The 19,670-nt window shown below is 44.1% G+C and overlaps 1 protein-coding gene across 1 annotated transcript; it reads right to left on the bottom strand.

The window, feature by feature from the left end:
- Positions 1–1,013: 1,013 nt before the first annotated feature.
- Positions 1,014–18,804, bottom strand: LOC130202373 (synaptosomal-associated protein 25-A-like). Its single transcript, XM_056427862.1, is given in 5 exon segments — positions 1,014–1,207; positions 10,866–10,944; positions 10,946–11,008; positions 12,873–12,992; positions 18,546–18,804. Coding segments are annotated over 5 exon segments (423 nt in total). The 5' UTR covers positions 18,638–18,804; the 3' UTR covers positions 1,014–1,138.
- Between the last annotated feature and the right edge of the window lie 866 nt (positions 18,805–19,670).

Here is a 19,670-nt window from a genome sequence, read left to right as displayed (position 1 = left end):
GCTGATTTGACTGGGCGATGCCGAAAGCGGAAGGAAAATCGAGCAAGCGTATAGCATTCTGTATCGTAGCTTTATATATCGTGTATGTTATATATGATCTATAATTACTTGTAACCATAGTATTACTGATGATATTTTAACGTGCATGATGAATAAACATACAGCTGACTGGAAGAGTCTAGATTAACCTTTTCCTATATACAACCTTTTGGAAAGGCTGTTCGGGCTAAAAGTGTCTTTGTGAGGACAGTAATAGGCAGATGACAGAAAGACGACATTTTACAGTGGGATGTTGTGGCCGAGAAGGTCATGCCATGATGACATGGGCGCCTGTGAATCTGGCTGTGGCTTTCAGGCGGGCGTGCCTGCGGCTCAGGGGCGGGGAGGGGGCGGGCGGGGCTGCGTGGCGTGTGCCACCTTATCTTTGTGGGTGCGCTGGTTGGCCTCGTCGATCCTGTCTTGCCCAGATCGGCTACGTAGAGAGAGAGAGGGACGAGGGCGTCATCAGAACCCAGTGACATCTACTACTCTGTGCCATCTGGTTGTGGAACATGGTACGCATGTGGGTGTTCAGAGTGCTCTGTGCGATGTGCATGTTGGTCGACGCTCGGTAAAGAGCACGTATTTCCCGCCGATTCCCGCCTGTCGCTGCGGACAACAACATCAGGAGCGCGACGCGCGGACGACACAGTTTGACTAAGACGATACCGAGAAACGGAAAAGGAAAATCCAAACAAACGGCTCGTATAGCATTCCTATTGTATACTTGTCATGTGTACTTTATATATATTGTATATATTATATATGATCTATAATTATATATTATATATATATATATATTTTGAGAAGGAGAATAAAAACTTCACAGAGAGCCATCAAGTCAGCACTATGTACAACCTTTGGAAAGAATGATATACGGAATATAAGAAATCATCTTTTACCTAGGACAATCATCTTGAAAGCTCGACGGATCATTAATGGAAGAACCACATTTACAGGGGATGTGCAAACCGAGAAGGTCAATACCATGATGAAAAGCATGTCGGCGCCTGTAGATGCGGCGGCGCGGGAAACGCCAGGCGGGCCGTGCCGGCTCCAGGGGGCGGGGGAGGGGCGGGGGGGCGGGGCCGCGTGGCGTCTAGCCACTGCCCAGCATCTTTGTGGTGCGCTGGTTGGCCTCGTCGATCCTGGTCTTGTTGGAATCGGCCTGCGTGGAGGAAGAGGGGGACAAAGGAGGAGCGTCATCAGATCACATGACATCTACTGTTCATCTGGTCACATGACATCTATTGTTCATCTGGTCACATGACATCTGTTGTTCATCTGGTCTCATGACATCTATTGTTCATCTGGTCACATGACATCTATTGTTCATCTGGTCACATGACATCTATTGTTCATCTAGTCACATAACATCTATTGTTCATCTGGTCACATGACACTATTGTTCATCTGGTCACATGACATCTATTGTTCATCTGGTCAATAAGAAAAGAAAAAATTATGAAAAAGAAAAGTTTATTTATTTATTATTTTTTTAATTTATAAAATAGCTTTAACTTTGTATTGCGTTAGGTCAGAGAAGGCCCTGACGGCCCGCCACTGTGTGCACACCATTACACGCACACACACACACACACACACACACACACACACACACACACACACACACACACACACACTGGGGAGAAGAACATGTCTCTGTATTTGTATTTAGTACTTTTCCTTCACCAGCAGGGATTCATACCTTCAGTATAGGAAGGGATGGAGCACATGCTCCACTGAGATCTTTTCTTCACACAGGAGGAGGAGGAGGAGGAGGAGGAGGAGGAGGATAATCTTTCTTTGAGATAGTCCTGCTGATATAAAGTTGACATTTGACTGTTCAAATATAGGCATACACAAACACATATATAAATGTATATATACATATGTGTGTGTATAGATATATGTGTATATATATATAAGTATGTGTGTATATATATTTACATATGTGTGTGTGTATATATATATATATATATGTATATATATGTATATATGTGTGTGTGTGTATGTATATGTATATATATATATATGTTTGTGTGTGTGTATGTGTGTGTGTTTATGCAGGTCCGTTTGACCCCAGGTCAACGTGGTAATAAGATTGTTTCCAAGGACAATTTATGGACTGTTTATAGCTGGAAAGGGAATATTGTTTTTCCCCTGCTCTGATGTAGGTCAAAGGTCAGGATGTCTATGTGCATAGATTGTGTGCCCTTTGAGGCAAATTTTGTAATTGGGTGATATTGGGCAACACAAAATAAACTGAATTGAATTAAAAAGTCAAAAACAAATTGGGAATCTGACCGCATTTGAGCTGTAAGCCTTGAGTTTTGTTCAAGCAGCAGCTTAGAAGAAGATCTTCAGCGCCAAGTCTAATAGGAGAGAGAGAGAGAGGAGAGGAGAGAGATTCAAGATCAAGATTCATGATGTTTTCGCTTGTCATACACATGGTTATAAAAAGAATGAAAGTGGCAATGCCTGGCAGAAATGTGCAAGGGCAACAAGTACCTATTTGCTACCAAAATACAATATTTACAGGCATAATATTTGCACTAAGTGTGTGTGTGTGTGTGTGTGTGCCTAAGAGGGGCAGCGCTGTGTGGGTCTATGTGGGGTCCGGTGAGGTTGGAGTTCACAGTCCTGATGGTCTGAGGAAAGAAACTCCGCCTCAGTCTCTTCTTGTTTGCATGCGGATCATGGAGGTCAGCCTGACCGCAGCAGCTGAAACAGTCTGTTGGGGTGGAGGATCCTCACAGATCCTGCTGCTCTGGGTTCTGCAATTCTGTACAAGTCCTTATGTGTAGTGTGAATCTGGCTACTAGTGCTGCCTAAATGAACGTGCACTACTCTCAGCAGAGAGCCTCCTGTCCTGAGCCGAGCAGTTGCCAAATCCAGGCCGTGATGCTTCCTGTCAGACGCTCTCACAGCACCCAGAGCAGTAGCTGACCATGATCCTGGGAAACTTTGAATTTCCCCTCAGCTGCCTGAGGTGGTAGAGGCGCTGGCCTTGCCTTTCACCAGAGTAATCTGTGTTCGCTGACCATGTCAGATCCCTCGGTGACGTGGACCCCAGGTATTTATATCTCGCCTCACCCTCTCTCCACAGTAGTCCTGCGATCCCCAGTGGTGAGTATTGCCCCTGGCTGTTGTACCCTCCTAAAGTCCACAATCAGCCCTTAGTTTTGGTGGACATTCATGGAGGAGGCTGGGTTGTCCTGGGTACCGAGTGATAGATCAGCAACTCCTCCAGGCAGGCCTTTCCCTGCCGTCGGAGATCAGGCCCACCACTCACTGTGTCATCCGCGAAACTTGATGATGGTGTTGAGCTGGAACCTGGCCACACAGTCATGTGTGTACAGGAGCAGAAGCTGAGGATCAACCCTGGGGGGATCCCTGTGTTCAGGGTGAGGGGTTTGGAGTGTACTGCCCACTCCTGACCACCTGTGGCTCAAGGTCAGGGTCCAGGATCCAAGCACACAGGGGTGTTCAGTCCCAGCTCAATCAGCTTGCCGCCAGTCTGAGGGACTCATGGTGTTGAAAAGCTGAACTGATAATCAATGAACAGCAGTCTCACATAGCCCTCTGGCTGTCCAGATGAGAGAGTGGTGTGCAGTACCTGGGAGACAAGCATCATCCCGTGGATCTGTTTGGGCTATAAGCAAACCGCAGCGGTCCATGGAGGAAGGGAGGAAGGCGAGATGGTGTCCTTTATCAGCTCAAAGATTGCTGACCACCGAGGTGAGGGCCACCGGGTCGGTAGTCATTCATACACAGAAGCATTCTGGGCACAGGGACAATAGTGGATCTTGAAGCAGGCGGGGACCACGGACTCAGCCAGGGAGAGGTTGAATATTGAGAGAGCGAGAGAGAGAGAGAGAGAGCGAGCAGTAAAGACAGACTCGGAAAAGCATCTGGTCATTATTTTTGACCAATTCCAGTGGAGCTTTCAAGTAAAATGTCCACCACGACACACGGACAGGATATAGAGAGTCTTTAATATTTCATGTTGAGGATATCATGATCCTACGTTGAACCTCTGTGTCATTCAGGTTCAGGTATTTCATCACCACTGAACTACTTCTACAGTTTACGATTTGGTGGAAGTAGCTTGTAAAGAGAAGCAACAAAAACATTTTGAATGTATTTTTTGTTTCAGAGTATAGTTATTGTTAATCCATAATATCGCTATTTTGTACTAATAACAAAACCATAACGTAGATACATACAGTCTTCTTATAAAAAGTGTCTCAGAAATATGCCTTTGCTTTTATATTTAACATTTCTTTCATTTTTTCCCTCAGAGGATCCAAAACCTCTCTGTTACAATAATGGTATCCTGGTCCTCATCTCTGCACATCATCATCATCATCTTCTATCACTGAATCACTGCAATCGCTTAGAAAACAGGTCATTTATAATTTTTTCATTTTTCATATACGCACTTTGTGTCCTCCCGCAGTCCTGGCTGCCTTCGCCTCGCTGCTATGCTATCTTCCACCGCGAGATGGTTCAGTCGGTAAACACATCGGGACGGAAAAGAGCTATTGCTGTAACTTGCAGGAGTACTTGACCGATCCACCGTGGTCCTAACACTGAGCATGCTGCTTTTGTCAATTTGCTCCTGGCCATACTTCATTTTTTAGTATTTTCAGACAGGGTTTTATTATAAGAGACTAAAATCACCATTTGGTCAAGTAGAAGACAAGTCACACTACTTGGAATGCAATGCTATCATAGCCAGAGAGTCTATTAACGGAACTCAGTGACTCGGGCGAGGACGGCGGGTTGCGGAGTGTTTGTGCGATCCCATCGTCGACGCGCCGGTAAAATCGACGCCTCTGGCCGGACTCCCGCCTTTGTCGCCGCGACAACAATACTGTGGAGGCGACGCCATGGACACAGTTTGACTAAGACGATACCGAGAAACGGAAAAGGAAAATCCAAACAAACGGCTCGTATAGCATTCCTATTGTATACTTGTCATGTGTACTTTATATATTATATATTATATATGATCTATAATTATATATTATATATATATATATATTTTGAGAAGGAGAATAAAAACTTCCAGAGAGCCATCAAGTCAGCACTATATAATAAACTTTTGGAAAAATGATTTACGGAGTATAAGAGATCATCTTTGTTCGAGGACAACTATCTTGAAAAGCTCAATGGACGCATAATGAAGAACGGAGCATTTGCAGTGGGATGTGCAACCTATAATACTAAGGATGAAAGTGGCGTCGCTACCAGAGATGCGGGCGCTGAACGCTAGGCTGGCTGCGCCGTGTCACCCAGGGGGGCGGGGAGGGGTTGTTCATCTGGTCGGTGACATCTTAGCCACTGGTCACAGCATCTATTGTGGTGCATGTGGTTGGCACTGCCGATCCTGGTCATGCTGGAATCGGCCCATGACATCGGAGTTCATCTGGTCACGCAGCATCTATTATTTCATCTGGTCACATGACATATATATTGTTCATCTGGTCACATGACATCTATTGTTCAGTGGTCAAAGGAGGATCTATTGTTCATCAGGTCACATGACATCTACTGTTCATCTGGTCATGACATCTATTGTTCATCTGGTCACACGCCAGCATCTATTGTTCATCTGATCCCGCGGCATCTATTGTTCATCTGGTCACATGACATCTGTGTTCATCTGGTCTTGCATCTATTGTTCATCTGATCACATGACATCTATTGTTCATATGGTCACGCAGCATCCTATTGTTCATCTAGTCGCCATATGGTCACCGGACATCTATTGTTCATCTGGTCTCGACATCTATTAAGTTTCATCTGGAGGTCACATGACATCTATTGTTCATCTGGTCACATGACATCTATTGTTCATCTAGTCACATAACATCTATTGTTCATCTAGTCACATGACATCTATTGTTCATCTAGTCACATAACATCTATTGTTCATCTGGTCACATGACATCTATTGTTCATCTGGTCACATGACATCTATTGTCTTTCCACGCTATTGTTCATCTGGTCACATGACATCTATTGTTCATCCGTTGACATCTATTGTTCATCTAGTAACATGACATCTATTGTTCATCTAGTCACATGACATATATTGTTCATCTGGTCACATGACATCTATTGTTCATCTAGTCACATGACATATATTGTTCATCTGGTCACATGACATCTATTGTTCATTCAACATGACATCTATTGTTCATCTGGTCAAGCATGACATCTATTGTCTTCATCTGGTCACATGACATCTATTGTCTGGTCTGTCGCTATGACACCTACTTGTTCATCTGGTCACATGACATCTATTGTTCATCTGGTCATACATGACATCTATTGTTCATCTAGTCACATGACATCTATTGTTCATCTGGTCACATGACATATCTATTGTTCATCTGGTCACATGACATCAATATTGTTCATCTGGTCTCATGACATCTATTGTTCATCTGGTCACATGACATCTATTGTTCATCTGGTCACATGACATCTCATCTATTGTTCATCTGGTCACGCAGCATCTATTGTTCATCTGGTCACATGACATCTATTGTTCATCTGGTCACATGACATCTATTGTTCATCTGGTCACATGACATCTATTGTTCTTCTGGTCACATGACATCTATTTTTCATCTGGTCTCCATGACATCTATTGTCTATCTGGTCACATGACATCTATTGTTCATCTGGCTGCTACGACACCTATTGTTCATCTAGTCACATAACACTATTGTTCATCTGGTCACATGACATCTATTGTTCATCTAGTCATAACATCTATTGTTCATCTGGTCACACATCTATTGTTCATCTAGTCACATAACATCTATTGTTCATCTGGTCACATGACATCTATTGTTCATCTGGTCACATGACATCTATTGTTCATCTAGTCACATAACAGTCTATTGTTCATCTAATACATGACATCTACGTTCATCTGGCTACGACATCTATTGTTCATCTGGTCACATGACATCTATTGTTCTTCTGGTCACATGACATTTATTGTCCATCCATGACATCTATTGTTCACCTGGTCACATGACATCTATTGTTCATCTGGTCACATGACATCTATTGTTCATCTAGTCACATGACATCTATTGTTCACCTGGTCACATGACATCTATTGTTCATCTGGTCACATGACATCTATTGTTCATCTGGTCCACATGACATCTATTGTTCATCTGGTCACATGACATCTATTGTTCATCTGGTCACATGACATCTATTGTTCATCTGGTCACATGACATCTATTGTTCATCTGGTCACATGACATCTATTGTTCATCTGGTCACATGACATCTACTGTTCATCTGGTCACATGACATCTATTGTTCATCTGGTCACATGACATCTATTGTTCATCTGGTCACATGACATCTATTGTTCTTCTGGTCACATGACATCTATTGTTCTTCTGGTCACATGACATCTATTGTTCATCTGGTCTCATGACATCTATTGTTCATCTGGTCACATGACATCTATTGTTCATCTGGTCACATGACATCTATTGTTCACCTGGTCACATGACATCTATTGTTCATCTGGTCACATGACATCTACTGTTCATCTGGTCACATGACATCTATTGTTCATCTGGTCACATGACATCTATTGTTCATCTGGTCACATGACATCTACTGTTCATCTGGTCACATGGCATCTATTGTTCTTCTGGTCACATGACATCTATTGTTCATCTGGTCTCATGACATCTATTGTTCATCTGGTCACATGACATCTATTGTTCATCTGGTCTCATGACATCTATTGTTCATCTGGTCACATGACATCTATTATTCATCTGGTCACATGACATCTATTGTTCATCTGGTCTCATGACATCTATTATTCATCTGGTCACATGACATCTATTGATCATCTGGTCACATGACATCTATTGTTCATCTGGTCTCATGACATCTATTGTTCATCTGGTCACATGACATCTATTGTTCATCTGGTCTCATGACATCTATTGTTCATCTGGTCACATGACATCTATTGTTCATCTAGTCACATGACAGCTGTTGTTCATCTAGTCACATGACATCTATTGTTCATCTGGTCTCATGACATCTATTGTTCATCTGGTCACATGACATCTATTGTTCATCTGGTCACATGACATCTATTGTTCATCTGGTCTCATGACATCTATTGTTCATCTGGTCACATGACATCTATTGTTCATCTGGTCTCATGACATCTATTGTTCATCTGGTCACATGTCATCTATTGTTCATCTGGTCACATCTATTATTCTTAGGTCGCAAACATCTATTGTTCATCTGGTCACATGACATCTATTGTTCTTCTGGTCACATGACATCTATTGTTCATCTGGTCACATGACATCTATTGATCATCTGGTCACATGACATCTATTGTTCATCTGGTCACGTGACATCTATTGTTCATCTGGTCACATCTATTGTTCATCTGGTCACATGACATCTATTGTTCATCTGGTCTCATGACATCTATTGTTCATCTGGTCACATGACATCTATTGTTCATCTGGTCACATGACATCTATTGTTCATCTGGTCACGTGACATCTATTGTTCATCTGGTCACATGACATCTATTGTTCATCTGGTCACATGACATCTACTGTTCATCTGGTCACATGACATCTATTGTTCATCTGGTCACGTGACATCTATTGTTCATCTGGTCTCATGACATCTATTGTTCATCTGGTCTCATGACATCTATTGTTCATCTGGTCACATGACATCTATTGTTCATCTGGTCTCATGACATCTATTGTTCATCTGGTCACATGACATCTATTGTTCTCTCCATCCTGGAGAGGGATCCTCCTCTGCTCTCTTCTGAAGGTTTCTTACCTTTTTTCCCTGTGAAAGTTTTTTTTTTCTTCTATTTCTTGGGAGTTGTTCCTGATCCAATGTGAGGTCAAAGGTCAAAGGTCAGGGATGTCTATGTGGACAGATTGTAAAACCCTCTGAGGGAATTTGTATTTTGCGATAATGGGCTATACAAAATAAACTGAATTGAATTGAAATCACCTGGGCGGCACGGGGGGAAACTATTTTTATTTTTTTACCCTTATTTAACCAGTTAAAATCATTTGAGAAGTAATTCTCATTTACAAAGAAGACGTGAACCGGAGGCGGTAGCACAGTCCACACAAGTGACACACACAGCACAGACACAACACAGAACCACACACACACGAGGAAATGGCTGTAAACAACGTCGGTACATTAATAAACACGACGGACAACAAAAAGAAAGGCGGATAACTGGATATTCTTTGTAAAAATGGAGGAGAGAGAAGTGAGGGCGGATCATCAACTCTGACCTGCTGCAGCTTTGGTTTGAACACGATGAGCGAGGTGAGAGACGTTAGCTTATGTATCGCGATGGTGATGCAATAAAATATGTGGAATCACATGATTTTGAGTTGCCTGTTGTGTTACGCCGGTCCAGTAGAGGTGGAGGTGTTCCTGTGGCTCAGAGACGCCACCATGCAGCCGCCATTCAATCTGCAGCCACCGCTACGCCTTTGAGTCCATCAATGTGCCATATACAGACTTTGAGGATGGGTTTTTTTTTAATGATATTTAAATTGTATAACTTTTAAGCCAACAAGTAGATACTTAAATATAAAAAATATATAAATCATGATATAATTAATTTAGAAAAATCATTATTTCTCTACTAAAAGCTTATTACTATTGAGAAGGCTTTGAAACAGCATAAATACCTTCATGATGGGAACGTTTATTTTGTTATCATTTATTTGGAAGTAAAAGAGTCAGACTTCTTGAAACGTTGTTATTTGGTGTCTGGTCAATATTTATTGGAAGGAAAGAGAACCTGGACTCACGAATGAATCTCAGAATGATTTTGAATCCTCTCTTTAAAATTGATTATATTATTATGATTATTGTTCTCTTTAAGGGTCTCTGCTGCTTGTGGCTAACAAAACATGGTCTCACCCAATCTCCTCAAATGAGACCGGATGTGTCAGCTATTTCAATAGAGAGACTGGAAACAAGTGAACAAACACATTTTATGAATCCTTCTTATCGGTGCTGAGGAGACCGGCTGTGAATTTAAAAAAATATGTTTGTTTTCTCGCTTTGGCGATATTTCCAGATTTCATCCGGCCTTTCCAACATTAACCCGATCAGAACAAGGTCGGAGGAGCTGGCTCCTGACTGAGAAGCAGAGGATCTATGTTTAAAAAATATGTAGAGTCACAGAAACAAATAGATTCATAAACCTGTAACAAGTGAAGCCGTGTTATATCTGGCCTCAGGGACTACGGTTGAAATTTAGCCTTCTAAAACTGACACATTACTCCTGGGGTGATTAATGTGTGCGGTCCTGTTCAAATAAATAAATAAATAATAAAAAATAAAAATAAACAGTGTGACATTTCCTTTTATGAATCCCAATTAAGCTGAACATGTGTGCAGCTGGTCTAGCCCACTACACACACACAGCAGGAATGAGCTACTGATTGAAGAGGAAGAGGAAGAGGATTTCTTTAACTCAGAACGATGTCTGAGGATCTGACTTGTGACTGAGGAGCGGTGGATTTAAAATATCCCTGAAAAAAAGCTCAGGCAAAGTTTTCTTGAAGAAGACCAAAGATCACATTTTCACTGGAAAGTAGTTAAAATCCAGAATGGGGTATCTTATAAAATATGACAACCTTTACCTTTACCAACGGCTTGAATAAAGTTCTACGCTTAATGAGTTCAGCTATCAACGTAACCGATGGTAAATAGAATAAAATGCTCTGAAATCTGGATCCGGGTACCTTATCCATGATCCTGTCGATCTGGCGGTTCTGGGTGTCGATCTCGTTGCCCATGTCCAGCGCCATGTGGCGCAGGTTCGATGATGCCGCCCACCTGCTCCAGATTTTCATCCATCTCATTTTCCCGGCGTCCTCCGTTACTCCTGAACACACACGAGGGCGGATTTAAATCGGCGGCGTCTGCGGGGAACACGCCAGGTGGACGGGTTCAGTGACCCGCCCCCCATCCTTCTCGGGCCCTTGAGGAAAGGTGTCTGACCTCAGACCAGGCGTCTGGACACGGGAGGATCCTGTACAGCAGTTCATATTCTATCTTACTGCGACACACACACACACACAAACACACAAACACACACACATTCACACACACACACACACACACACAGCAATGTCATAGCGTTTTAAATATACCAGCTGATTTCCAAGACGGCAGTGTGTGCCGGTTGGGTCAAACCATCTTGATATGGTAGGTAGCAAAGGATTTCATATAATTACTTTAAATAGCCTGCTTTATATAAAAGTCTATGAAGTTACATTTATGTTGTAATGATTATTTATGAAAGAAAAAAAAATTTTAAAGGATTTTTGAATGAATAGCAATTTACGTGAGATAAAAAAATCTGACGTACCCCTGCAGTGCCTTCTACGTACCCCCAGGGGACGCAAAGTACTGTGAGTCATGTCGAGGACAAATGTCGGAAAAATTTGTGAGAGTCCAAAAATCGAGCGGTTATCCCAAATCTCGAATCATGTCACTGCCTGTCGCAACAATTAAACAAAAGCCTGTTTTTATTAGTAAAACAAGACTTGCTGCTTGTTGTGAAACATCGTGTTTGTTAGGCCCACAGAATTATGGCTGTAGTTTTATTTTAGCCCGTGTACTCGTTGTGTTTCTAATTCATTGGCGGAGGAGATTAAAGCGTCCGTCACTGACATGGCGCCCGGTGAACATCCTGACTCTCGTGCAACGGGTCGCCCGCCACGGAAAACCAACTCAAGTCATTTAAATGTTCGCTCATTGTTTTGTCTTTCACGTAAAACACGGGGAAAAAAATCTGAATTGTTCAACATTTCGGCAAATACACATTCCTTGAAGTCTTGCTGGGATTGACAGCAAATGAGAAGTTTGATATCACCGCCATGCGATCGACATTCAGCCTGGAGGCGTTAGCTTCACTCGAAGAGTTTAATGTACAAAACTGGAGGATACGGTTTAGGTTTTGTACGAATAAAACAAAATGATTATTTAACTTGGTGGTCAGTGGCGTTGAGAGGCTCTAGAGTAAAGACTGTTTCCAGTCTTAATGTAGGCGGCCAACCGCCTCATGGCTGTAGCTTCACGTTCATTCACGTATCTGACCTCAACACGTGAATCAGCAGAAGAGCATAAAGCCAAAGAGGGTTTTTTTGCCGTTTTGAAGCCCTCGAGTTCGGCAATTCAGGCGCCGCCATCTTGACTTTTGCAACCAGTGAACGAAATTACCATATTTTAAATGAAAGATTTACGTACACGTTTCTAGCCCCACAGAAAGCGTATCAACGTTATGGTCTTTTTAACCCTACATGGGCCATAATTTACAAAAATTAACATCATGCTGTATCGAGTAAGACTTGAAACTAGAGATTACGGTAATAAACTCATGTTTACAATGTTTACTGAGGGAATACATCAAGAGAGAAGAAGAGTCATTATATAGACTTCTATAAAACCATAGGAGTCGCCCCCTGGTGGTCAGGAGAGACAATGCAGCTTTAACACTTAAAGTATAGACTTCTATAGAACCAGAGGAGTCGCCCCCTGGTGGTCAGGAGAGAGAATGCAGCTTTAAGACTTGAAGCATAGACTTCTATAGAACCAGAGGAGTCGCCCCCTGGTGGTCAGGAGAGAGAATGCAGCTTTAAGACTTGAAGCATAGACTTCTATACAACCAGAGGAGTCGCCCCCTGGTGGTCAGGAGAGAGAATGCAGCTTTAAGACTTGAAGCATAGACTTCTGTACATTCTGACCTGCGGATAAAGCCTCCGCTGATGGCCATCTGTTCGCGCTCGTCCACCACGCGGGCGGGCTGGCTGGCCACCACCCCGTCCTGGTTTTTCCCCCAGGCCTTGCTGGCTCCGCCTTTCATCCTGGCCGCCGACAGCGAATGTGGAGGACGAGGAGGGACAGTTACTCAACAGTTTTGACCCGATCGACAGCAGCGTTATCGTCACATCTACAAAGAGAGCCTTGAGGCACTTGCAATAAGCAGATACAACATGTGAGGTGGGATCAGCTGACATAAAAGGTGTTATTTGGCTTCATGCATCTGGCACAGAAATACACGCAAAAGCAGAGCAGGCACGGACTGGCTGGTGGAGTGGGTTTTGGTAGCTACAGGCTCATTCAGTTACTACACAGTCGTTAATGTGTGTGATGGTAGATCTTGTAAGTATATAACATACAGGTCACAATCAGGCAAAAGTCACAGCTGTCAGTTTTGTATAATGTGAGCATGCATTTTAATGTGAGATGACACAGTGTGTTCCCTTTCACTTTCAATTGGTAACCATCCTACTGGTGTGGAGATACACCCCCCCCCCCCCCCCCCCCCACAGTTAAATGTCCCAGTGCGACAGAAAACAGAGAAGAGACAAGCTTTTTTGGCGGACACACAACACAGAGAGTACAGGACGCTCACATTGTTGGGAGGGACGACGAGTAACGTGGAGGACAGACTGCCAAACGTGAAAAAGGAAAACAAAACGAAACAAGAAACTAGAGGGAGTCAACAGATTAACACCGCGTAGGTTAAACTATTATTCCTCGACATTCCACGCTGCAACAAGCCCCGCCCCCGCTTTGCATTTTTTTTAAAAGGTCACTGCTTCTCTTCCGGGTGTCCGGTGGCCGCGAGGAGGAGGAGCCAAAGAGTCTGACCAGAGGGATTTTGGCTCGGCTGCGTGGGTTTCGTCAACGTCGCCTCACTCTGCCGGGAAAACACGTAGCATCCACTCGGCTAACACTTAGTGTCTGGTGGGCTAATACTTAGCATCTAGTCGGCTAACACTTAGCATCTAGTCGGCTAACACTTAGCATCTAGTGGGCTAACACTTCGCATCTAGTGGCCAACACCCGGCATCTAGTGGGCTAACACTTAGCGTCTAGTGGGCTAACACTTCGCATCTAGTGGGCTAACACTTCGCATCTAGTCGGCTAACACTTAGCATCTAGTCGGCTAACACTTAGCATCTAGTGGGCTAACACTTCGCATCTAGTGGGCTAACACTTAGCGTCTAGTGGGCTAACACTTAGCATCTAGTCGGCTAACACTTAGCATCTAGTCGGCTAACACTTAGCATCTAGTGGGCTAACACTTCGCATCTAGTGGGCTAACACTTAGCGTCTAGTGGGCTAACACTTCGCATCTAGTGGGCTAACACTTCGCATCTAGTGGGCTAACACTTAGCGTCTAGTGGGCTAACACTTAGCATCTAGTCGGCTAACACTTAGCATCTAGTCGGCTAACACTTAGCATCTAGTGGGCTAACACTTAGCATCTAGTCGGCTAACACTTAGCGTCTAGTGGGCTAACACTTAGCATCTAGTCGGCTAACACTTAGCATCTAGTCGGCTAACACTTAGCATCTAGTGGGCTAACACTTCGCATCTAGTGGGCTAACACTTAGCATCTAGTGGGCTAACACTTAGCATCTAGTGGGCTAACACTTAGCATCTAGTGGGCTAACACTTAGCATCTAGTGGGCTAACACTTAGCATCTAGTGGGATTCAACGCCAACACTAGCAAGCTACGCTATTTAGCTTCACTCTGCAAGCCTCATACCAACCGTTCCCTCAGTCTGATGCCAGTTTGGCTCCTTTCTTCTCCCCCTGCCCTCTCATAATGGCCGTAATGTGCTTCTCTAATCGTCTTTCCTGTGATTGAACTGCAATGATCAGATTAGATCACATGAGGATTGCCCATCCCGCGAGCTCGCTCTGTCTAATTCATTCCCTGAGTGGCCTGCAAGCTGAGCTACGATCCTCCAATTAAAATCCAGAGGCATGCGGACAGCCAGAATCCAAAAGGCGCTGCGTCCCAGAAAACCACGAGTCAGCGAATTCTGACAGACGGCCGACATGCAGAAGGGATTATCAAAATACCCCAGCAGGAACACGTCTGTTTGTGTCTTTCTCGCGCCCGCCTGTGTGTGTGTGTGTTCAGTTTGACTCCCAGCAGGCTATCGCTGCCCTCTCTGATACGGCTGACCTACATGTGAGCGAGTGGCCCGGGTGGAGAGCAGCGCTCTGCAGGGGAGGAGGCGCTGCAGAGGAACTGCAGAGGTGGAAACAGAGCGGCGGTGGACGCGATCGCCACCGATGTACACAACAAACCGCAGCGAGAGATCCCCGCGCATGTGTCCTAACCAGCTCCACACATCCCTCCTCTTCCTCCCCTTCTTCTTCTCGTGATGTGTTCACTGCCTTCCTTCCAGCATTTGACAACGTTGTCCTGTAGACTCTTGTCTCTTGTCTCTTTTCGCATCTCTTCCTTTGCACTTGGTTTTGATTTGGTCCAATCCACCGAAATCACTAAATGTTACGGCTGTTACCACCCGTAACATTGTTATGTACTCCTTTTATAAATTAAAGTATTGGTTGAATGTTCAAACAATTTGGCCGTGTACAAATACAGAATCCACTTTTGGAACAAATATTTTAAGCTGAATCAACATTTCGATATCTTCTTCCAAGATTTGACTTTTGGGAAAAGAAAACAAATTAAATCTATTTAATCTCCCTGCTGTTTATTCTCTGTTTGCCAGAAAAGAAAAGGCCCCAGGTTTTGCATCACTTAAATTCAATGAAACATAAAATAAAGATGTGTTCATCATCACCGACACCATCGTTAATGTGAGCGTCGTGATCTCGGCATCGTCGTGTGTGGCGTTGCCGTTGTGAGCTGCGTCGTCATGCGTGCGCGAGCATTCAAGAGGGTCATGCTCGTCAGTCATGCCACGTCGCTGGCACTTGGCGATTCAACAGAAATGGGGGGCGGGGTTCTCAGAGGGAAACTTAAAGGTCTTGTTGCCCGCAAAGAGATGGGGGGGGGGGATCTACTGGATGTCGGAGCGGTGCGGTGGTGGGAGATCGTGCAGATGGGGAGAAGTGTCAACCGGTCCCGGACCAGGCCGACCGAAGGCATTTTGGGACGGAGATCACCGAAGTTGCGGCTGCGAGTCGACACAAAGCGGGATCTGAGTGCCAAGATGTTGTCGACCGCCCCAGCCCTGCTCTCTTTCCGGTTGGGCGAAATCATTGTAGAAGTCCCCCCTCTTCCCATCGCTTTGCGTTGGTACTGAATCAAAGCCACTCCTCTTCAGGAGGAAACCAGTTCACAATGCTACAGGTGGGACTTCTACAATGGCTGCACCTGCATGTAGATCTGACTCCCATTTTAGAAGTGTTTGGAGAAGTGGAAGCGTGGAGGACAGGGCGCTTGGAGAAGGGCCCTTGGTAGAAGGGTGTTCAGAGAGGCGCTCGATGAGCCGTGGCTGAGTGGAGAAGAGCGTATGCGGAGGACTTGGCTTTAGAGGACGTGGGTCTATTTGCACACGTCTGGCTCCACTGGGCACGAGCAGCAAACAACGGGGGATGGGCTGTACGTGCTCTACTTCTCAGAGGCCAATCATGTGGCAAACGACTCAGACTGACTTGCCGGTCGTGGAGGTCTGAGTTATGGGATGCTGCGTGTCTGGAGGCCAGTCTGAGGGAGATATGCTGTAGGAACACACTGTCTCACCGGATCTACAGTGGGGGTCTGCGGATCGTTCAAATTAGCATCAAAGCCAAACTGAAATTAAAATTCCTTCACATCTCTGCTCACTTGTGCTCGTTGTCCAGGGGGGTCACGCGGTGGGGCCCCGACTGAAGACGTCAGCACTGCTAACTGGTTGAGGCATTGCTTTGTAGCAGCTGTGATTTGAGCGCTCCTTATAGTTAGTCTGCGTCGTGAACATATGGAGCGCTGAGCTAACGGGATTAGCTGTCGCAGTGACTCTGGCAGATTGGCCATTTGCCACATTTGGATCCATAAAGGAGAACCAGCTAACATCAGACAGACCGGACACTTATTTAATGGAAGAAGGACAACCCGCTGAATGTTTGTCCGGACTAACACTTAGCGTCTAGTGGGATAACACTTAGCATCTAGTGGGATAACACTTAGCATCTAGTGGGATAACACTTAGCATCTAGTGGGATAACACTTAGCATCTAGTGGGATAACACTTAGCATCTAGTGGGATAACACTTAGCGTCTAGTGGGATAACACTTAGCATCTAGTGGGCTAACACTTAGCATCTGAGTGGCCAACACTTAGCATCCAGTGGGCTAGCCCAGTGACAACATTAGCATCTCCAGTGGGACAACACCTAGCATCCAGTGGGCTAACACTTAGCATCTAGTGGAAACAACACTAGCCGCCCAGTGGGCTAACATTTAGCGTCTAGTGAGCTAACACTTAGCATCTAGTAGGCTAACAATAAGCGCATAGTGGGCTAACACTTAACATCTAGTGGGCTAACACTAAGCATCCAATTGGCTAACAATTAGCATCTAGTGAGCTAACAATTAGAATCTAGTGGGTTAACACTTAGCATCTAGTGGGCTAACATTTAGCGTCTAGTGAGCTAACACTTAGCATATAGTGGGTTAACACTTAGCATCTAGTGGGTTAACATTTAGCGTCTAGTGAGCTAACACTTAGCATATAGTGGGTTAACACTTAGCGTCTAGTGGGCTAACACTTAGCGTCTAGTGGGCTAACAATTAGCATCAGGGCTAACAATTAGCATCTAGTGGGTTAACATTTAGCGTCTAGTGAGCTAACACTTAGCGTCTAGTGGGCTAACACTTAGCATCTAGTGGGCTAATACTTAGCGTCTAGTGGGCTAACACTTAGCGTCTAGTGGGCTAACACTTAGCATCTAGTGGGCTAACACTTAGCATCTAGTGGGCTAACAAAAAGTGCATAGTGGGCTAACACTTAGCATCTAGTGGGCTAACACTAAGCATCCAATTGGCTAACAATTAGCATCTACAAGCATCTAGCAAGCTACGCTATCCAGCTTCCGCTTTCCAAGACAGCTGCTAGTCATCCTAGCATGAAAGTGTTCCCTCTGCGAGTGTAATACCAGCTAGACGGGCATGATGTGTCCTCACGGATGTCGAAGGTTGCAAAGGGACGGATGTCTTCGATCACTATTGGTAGACGACAAGCGCTACGTGGACCGCGTGCCGTGACACTCATCCGGAGGCTTGAAGCCTGGACAATGCGTCCAAAGATATGTCCAAAAAAACGTTTTATTCTCTTTTACAAAATAAAATAAAAATTCCTTCCACATATAGTGAAGAAATCCAATTTGAGTTTGACTTTAAGTCTATTGTGTCTTGTCCGTGTGTGTGTGTGTGTGTGTGTGTGTGTGTGTGGGAGAGAAAGCATTTGAAAGCACATCATGGCCTCCAGTGTCCACCTTGTGCGGATGTGAAAGGGGGAGGAGTCGGAATTGATTAGGAGATGGAGCAGAGCGGACTATTGGCTGACGGCCGTCGTGATGTCACTTCTACCTCGATTATATTTAGACTTCTGGGATATCGTATTTCTGAATGCAGGCAGGCAGGCAGGCAAGCAGCACCTACTTGTTACATGGACAGGAGCAAAGACCACAGAATTTCCCTAGATCGTTCAAATTCTTTTCTGCATCCTTCATGTCCTTATTGATTTGGTCCATTCCTTCCTCGATGCGCTCCAGTTGTTCTGATTAAACACAAGTCATTTATCCCCCACAGAACGTAGCACGAGAAGAGAGAGAGAGAGAGAGAGAGAGGGAGGAAGAGGAAGAGAGTGATAAAGAGGACAAAAAGGAGAGAAGACAACAACTTCAGACACTCACTGTGACGAAAGAAAGTAAAAGTAAACGAAAAGAAGAAAGAAAAAAAAGAGAGGAGAAACTGGACGCCACCACATATGTGAAGAACCTTTGGGGCACATTGTCAGTACCTACTTGTTACACGGACATATGAAAAGCCCACAGCATGTCCCTAAATCTTTTAAATTTTTCTCGGCTTCCTTCATGTCTTGATTGATATGGTTCATGCCATCTTCAACACGATCGAGTTGCTCTGGTCAGGACAAAGGGATGACAGTAGTGGAATGAATTTCATTGGCTGACAGAAATATGAGTTATGATGAGCAGTAACTGTCATACGGGTACTCTGACAGGAGAACAAGAGATCTCTTCCTCGCAGTCCAAATCCGGGGCAAATATTTAATAATTGTAATTAGACTGAAGCAAAGCGCTGTCTGTGATGTCGGTGTTACGCAACGCTGACAGCACGTTTCCTACTTCTGGAGGACGTGAGATAAAGACTCTTTTTATCTTTAGACATCCATCGTATAAACATTTCTCTATTTTATTTTCCTGGACACTTTAACCTGCTGGAAACTCACTTTGGTCACTGTCTTGTGTATATATTTAGTATATATTTAGTTTCCTCTGTATATTTAGTATTTTAGTATTTATTATTGAGTATTGTTATTGTGTTTTTTTTATTTTGTATTAATGCTCTAATGCAGTGCTGTGATCCTGAAATGTCCCCACTGTGGGACTAATAAAGGAATATCTAATCTAATGGATATAAATATATATTTAGACTTGTTTTTTTGGTCTGGCCAAGCTCTAGCGGCCATTATGCAAAGAGTTAGCGTAATAATTTAAATTTCATTGAAACATAAGCGGCTCTCGTCGTGAACACATTTAATTG

Source organism: Pseudoliparis swirei, chromosome 12 (assembly GCF_029220125.1).
Source record: "Pseudoliparis swirei isolate HS2019 ecotype Mariana Trench chromosome 12, NWPU_hadal_v1, whole genome shotgun sequence".
NCBI classification, from domain to species: Eukaryota; Metazoa; Chordata; class Actinopteri; order Perciformes; family Liparidae; genus Pseudoliparis; species Pseudoliparis swirei.
The sequence above is the reverse complement of the archived record's forward strand: the minus strand, read 5'-3'. Positions and strand labels throughout refer to the sequence as shown.